At 39.1% G+C, this 6,000-nt stretch overlaps 1 protein-coding gene across 4 annotated transcripts in view; it reads right to left on the bottom strand.

Moving 5' to 3' along the window:
• Window positions 1-5,911, bottom strand: part of ATE1 (arginyltransferase 1) — an 85,655-nt gene extending 79,744 nt beyond the window's left edge. For 2 of the 4 annotated variants that reach the window (XM_009635946.2, XM_035891565.1), the window contains exons 1-5: window positions 5,790-5,909; window positions 5,472-5,535; window positions 5,079-5,141; window positions 4,237-4,340; window positions 3,143-3,412 (exon numbers count right to left, since the gene is read on the bottom strand). In XM_009635946.2, the coding sequence (XP_009634241.2) occupies window positions 3,143-3,412; window positions 4,237-4,340; window positions 5,079-5,141; window positions 5,472-5,535; window positions 5,790-5,853 (565 nt within the window). In that variant the 5' untranslated portion in view covers window positions 5,854-5,909. Of the gene's footprint in view, window positions 1-3,142; window positions 3,413-4,236; window positions 4,341-5,078; window positions 5,142-5,471; window positions 5,536-5,789 lie in introns of all 4 variants that reach the window. The other 2 variants (XM_035891564.1, XM_035891563.1) reach the window with 2 other exon arrangements.
• Window positions 5,912-6,000: the final 89 nt, after the last annotated feature.

Consider the following 6,000-nt stretch of genomic DNA (forward strand, 5'->3'; position numbering starts at 1 on the left):
GGCAAACAAGTCAGAGGAAGGGTTTATTTAAAATACTCATGAAACATTTGAAGAATGTTTGAGTACTTCATCTGTATCAGGATCTGTTTCATGTCTCATATCTTCTATAAGCTGTAAGTTAGCAAGAAGAACTTCTTAAAACAATGAACGTGCATACAGACATAACCAAACCTCCTTTTCCATCTGAAACTGTGCAGAAACAGCCCATTATTCCTATAAGACAATGACCTGTTTTGTTTATAAAAGAATAAAAATGCAATTAAACAATCTTATTATGGAATAAGTCTACATTTCCCAAGATAAAAACTAAACATCTTTCTATCTGGACAATTTTAAACTGAATTTGACCTGTGACACCACATACCCTTAAAAAAAAAAATTAAGGATGAATTAAAGAAGCTCGCTGGTGCATTTATTATTCACTTTTATATTTCATTTAAAACCTCCAGAAAGAAAGCACACTAGTGCCTATTTCCCCTCTATAAAAGTAAATCCCTGTTTTCTAAAATAGAGTACAAACGTTTCAGGCTTTCTTTACCTGTGTTTCCAGTGTTTCAAGTCTTCCCCAATGTTATTCATAGTATAACTGAAGACCATACCTCACCTTTTTCAAAACAATGGCAGGTTTACACTAATAGTTTACCCAAGACTGCCATCTGCTGTCAGTATCCACTTAGTTTGCTTCCAAAATGAAGTTCACATAACCCAAAGTTTGTCATCAATTGTTATAAAAACAAGAGTGTTTTCAAAATTTGCACAACAAATACAAGTTACATAAACCATAAACTATGTAAGGGCTATAAAAATTTTGACTACATTTTATAAAATCAAAATATAAAATACAGTCTTAAAAATTCTGGAGTAGTTTTCCAGGAACGTGTAGCAGTACTGCTTCTACACAGCACTACTGGTTTTCTGATCAAGCCTTTCTGAAAACTCTCCTTTTTGTTTAGATGCAAAATTGCTTGTTAAGCTGGTGAAAACCTGATCCAATCGGAATGAGTGTTCATTGAGGAAAAAACATTATTTTATTTTAAATTAGCCACACCACAGGAGACAAAAATCCTTGGGAGAGAAAAAGTGCTTTGAAGTTCTCATAAATACTGGCACAACATGTAATAGGTGAGTGAAATCAGTATGACGTCCCAACACACGCAGAAACTCTCCGCTAGGATTTTAACTAACATTACTCACCATGCACCAGCTAACTGCAATTCAGAACATCCCCTTTGTTTTTCTGAACAGGCCACTGTAGTAGCTATGCAAAACTGGAAACACGACCTGTAAGACAAGGCTGCCTTATCTGCAACCTTTGGGCCACAGAGAGACGGTCAGCAATACTACTTTTCCAGTGCAGGCTGCTGGTCAAATGAATTATCCTGGCAATAATCCATCCACCCCTTACCATCTTCCTTCCAGAAAGCACCCGTGTCCCACAAGAACGCAGCCAGGACACGAGAGAAGCGGTAGGAGAGGCAACCCACAGCACCCTGCGGGCGCGTCCCAGTACCAGGAGTTTCCAGCACTTCTTTTTTCCCTGGGGACACCCTGGGACCCCCCTGCATGATCGCACCAGGCAGAGGATCACCCGCCAGCTGGGACCTACGGTGTCACAACAAGCTATGCAAAACGCTTAATGCTGCTGCAAGCAGACGCAGACTCCAGGCTCTCGTGCCACAGGAAGGGGTACCATAACAGCTATCACACGAAAAACATTCCAGTCAGATGACTGACAATGAGATTACCCTTTTCAGGGTAAATATTTCATGTGTGAATTCAGCCCAAAGGCAGCATTTCAGAAATCTTTACAATTACGATAGATACAAAAGTTTGACTGAGGGACAACTTCCATATTGAAAAAAGTGACCATCCTATTAATATTATTAAAAATGCCACCACCAATATTCCATGTACTTTCACACAAAACTGTAGAAATTAATAAGCATTTACCTTCAGTTTTTGGCACATGAGAGCTGCAGCACTGCATAAACGCCTAAGAAGTAAAATGAGGGAGATGGCCTCACTTCTTGCACATGCTTACTGCACTTCCTTACAGAAATTTAATATTAAGTTTACACCAGAAAAAAATGGAGAAATTACTTCAGTTTCTGGTAATTTCACATCACCTAGTGACACTGCTTTTCTAATCTAAAGTTAGCCAAAATCTAAAATAAGGCAAGCTCCCAAACAGATAAAAAAAGGCTCAACGAGAAAATGTCATTCTTTATAGAGGATCAGAAGAATCTGCACTTTTTTAAATCAGCAGAAAGCTATATAATTTTCTTTAAGTTCACAAAACAACAACACCACTATATACCGAACATATTTTCCAATGCCAGTTAGATCTGTGGCAAACAGTCTCTGAAAGCATAAAAAAGTGTAAAAAATACATAGTCTTAAACAAGTTATTCACAGGCGTGTATTCATAGGGTGTAAACGACACAATTTGTATTTCAACAAGATGTCTCGCAGAAATGAAGAAATGTAAAAACAATACCTAAGGTGTTTTTCTTGGGTCTTAAACTGGTTTCCCACTGCTGCACAAAAAACAAGGTTAAGCCTTAACCCAACTCAGTAACTAGTATTCCTGCAGCACCAGCCAGAGCTGCAACCACTCTTAGTCTTGCACACCCAGAGAGCCCAACTCACTCGATGCTTATGGGTCCCTTTCAACTCGAGATATTCTCTGATTCTATGAGCCATACCTCAAAGGTACATACAGCCCGAGTCACCACATCCTCTAGAAGAAAGGGAAAGCTGGATGCACATCTTACTCTGCACACAAAAGTATCCCAAACTGGAAACCAGTCCCAATGCCTGGTGAGATTCAATCACCTTGACCTATCTGACTGCAATCTAACTAGCATACAGAAAACTATCAGCTGTAGATACATATTCCTAATAATTAAACAAAAAAAAAAAAAAAAAGGAATACAATGAAAATCAACACAACTTTCAGTTAAAGCTAAGAAAAAAAGGAACATGCAGCACCTCTCAATTTATACACTGTAATTCCATAAATGGGGAAGAGTATAGGGAGCAAAAAGAAACAATTATTGATTTTCTAGGCAAGATAAAAAGGACTTCAACAACAGGTGAAATCATGATAGCATATTCCAATTACCAGCAGAAATTTGACTACCTGGCTTAGGTGCATGCACAATTTTAGCCGAACGTGATGGTTCTCCAGGGACTGGAGTGTCTTTATCTGCACATATCTGAAGAGAACCCGATTCCACCTTCTGCACGTCCACCTCTTCTTTTGTTTCTCCTGCGTCCTCATCCTCATTCTCCACCCTCTCTGCATGATCCACGCTCAAGGGAGTCAGTTCAGCCTGACTGATGTGAGATGCACTTTCATATGCAAAACCGCATGTGACTGCATCCTCTATACGGGAATCCATAGGCTCTTCTGTAAAGAATTAAAACCTGCATGAGTGAATTCTCCCTGTACCACCGCAGCTCACGCTTTGCACAATTAACATTGATACTGAATTAATTCATTTCCAATTTTACAACTGTTTTCCAGCAGAAAGTGACTGTTTGCAATAGTATGAGAACAGAAACCTTCCTTTATGATCCTGAATTACTATCACGAACTCATTTCCAAGAACAGTTTTATTTTTTCCACTGAAATGGGGCAGTCAACTAATCTCATGCCATAACTTCAAACAAACCGCAGCAAAAAAAAAATCCAAAAAACCTAACACACACACATACACGAGGCAAATTATAATGATTCAGAACCAACACAACAAGTTCCACCACTGCTGGGAATAGCTGGGTTTGGTGCTGGATAACGTGTGGCTGTTCAGTCACCTGGAAGAAAAAACCCTCCATTCCCTCCTTGCTCTTCCTTTTCTCTGCCACCCACTGTCCTGCTTAGTCCTCTCTAGATTATCGTCTTTATGACAGAGGTAAAAACGGGGTCTAATTCTCTATGGCAGCCAGTTAGGAAGTAAGCATGTGCCCAGAGATGAGAAAGAAAATAAGCCAGTCTATGCAAAAAGTAAGGAAACATATTCTGCAACAGAGCAAATCAGCTGCACAGTTGGGTCTCTGGGCTACATAGTTCTCTTGATTCAAAACACACTGTAAAGACACAGCCTACCCAGACCTTTATAAAGGGGTCTATATACAAAAATCAAAGAGTATTGGCCATTTGATCACTCAAGCAGGTACTTGATCCTCCTTTCAAACACCAGTCTTGGTCTTCAAACATTAAAAATTCCTTACCTTCAGTGACTACTTTTGAAACATCTCCTTTGGAAAGAAACTTCAACATTTTCTTCAGAACTTTCTTATGAGATTTGGAGGTCTGAAAACACAAAGCCTGGCACCTTAAAAAGAAAAAAATTATGACCATTTCTTTTGGGAAAAACTATTTCAGAAAAAAGTGTTAAGAAACCCCTTTAAAAATTACACTGTATATGTAACTTCTAATTATTTCTTAAGTTCCCCTATATTAATTAACTGGTCAAATATTTTATGAACACTTTTGAGTTAATAAATTATATTGCCTTGTACTGCATAGTATCATTCTTTATGGCATGTTTTGTGTGTGTATCACTGTAATTATGGAAATATGCCAAGGTCACCTCAAGCACTACATAAAAAAGCTTTCCTAGGAGGCTAATACACTAGCATTTTTCACCTATCCATCTTACACATACAGCATTGATATTAACCATTAATGTCCAAAAGGTGTACCTAGAATTACTGACACCTATTCAGCTGACAGCCTCTCTTGTTGGGGCTACTAAAGCGGTGCTTGTGGGGCACAGGCATACTGGTTCACCCGCAACCAGTGAGCAAGAGAGCAACCATAGGACTCTTGCTTTGGATTGCCACCCAGAAGCAAAAGGCAAGGGTACACACGTTTCAGATTGCTTACAGGAAAACATCACAGAGCCGCTGATGTGCCTGTGCACAAACCCAACAACATATATTTAGTATTCAAAGTATCAGTAAAAGTAGATAAACTTTTCAAGTATTCTGTTTTTAAAGCAGTAAACACAATTGGTTGAAATATTTGAAGCAGTCAAATCACTTACAGTAGTCTATTTTGAGCTTCTTACCTTATCGTGTACTGAGGACAACACGTTTGATTCATGATAGGTTTGTAGACATATTTTCCACTTCTAAAATTAGTAAGAAATACATATTGATTTTTTGTTGCTTATACTAGAAAACCTTTTTTGTAAAGTATCAAAATATTACATGATGAGTAACAAAAGTCAAGAAGTAAGTTCTTCAGCTTTTTGCTACAATACTACCCTTCTAAAACAACCGAGTATTTTCCTGTTCGACAGTGTCACGTTAGACAACATGGCAGAGCACTGGACAAATAGTTCTATTTCAATGACTTACGGAAAGTAGTTAACTGTTTTCACAGACCTACATTTTAAATCTGGATTCTAAGTTGTATCTAAACTGACAACACAGCTTTGTTATTTTCTTTTAAAATTTACCTTCGCCATCCTCTGTCTATGAGATCCTGGTAATCTTGAACTGTCATTGAATGTGCCCACATACCTGAAATAAACAATACGGTAATACGCTTGGCTGACCACAGTTATGCTTTAAAATACAACAGGCTCTATGGAAATAGTACTGTAAATCTGGGTGGCTCCTGGCGACTTTTGAATAGATGTCTTTCAGGGATTTGGCACATTCATAAAGCTCATACTGATTTCAGCACTCACATTAAGTGTAAAAAAACCCAAACCAACATAAACCCTGGGATGCAGTCAGCTATATTGCTCTGAATGTACAAGTTAAAAGTTTACCTCTCCACCTGCTATGTTTCCCAGAGATACACCAACAAAATATCGTAAAATTGCTCCTTAACATCACTCGGAAAGGCTGGGCCAGAGGAACCGTTCCGAGAGGCGCCGAAGCTGACACAGGCCATTCCCGGGGAGCCCTCGGCCCAGGCGGGCCCCGAGCGGAGCGGAGCCCAGGGACGGCCACCTCTGCGCCAGGCTGAGCGGGCCCAAG

The sequence above is a fragment of the Egretta garzetta genome, unplaced genomic scaffold (genome assembly GCF_000687185.1).
Source record: "Egretta garzetta isolate BGI_Z169 unplaced genomic scaffold, ASM68718v1 scaffold393, whole genome shotgun sequence".
Taxonomy (NCBI): Eukaryota; Metazoa; Chordata; class Aves; order Pelecaniformes; family Ardeidae; genus Egretta; species Egretta garzetta.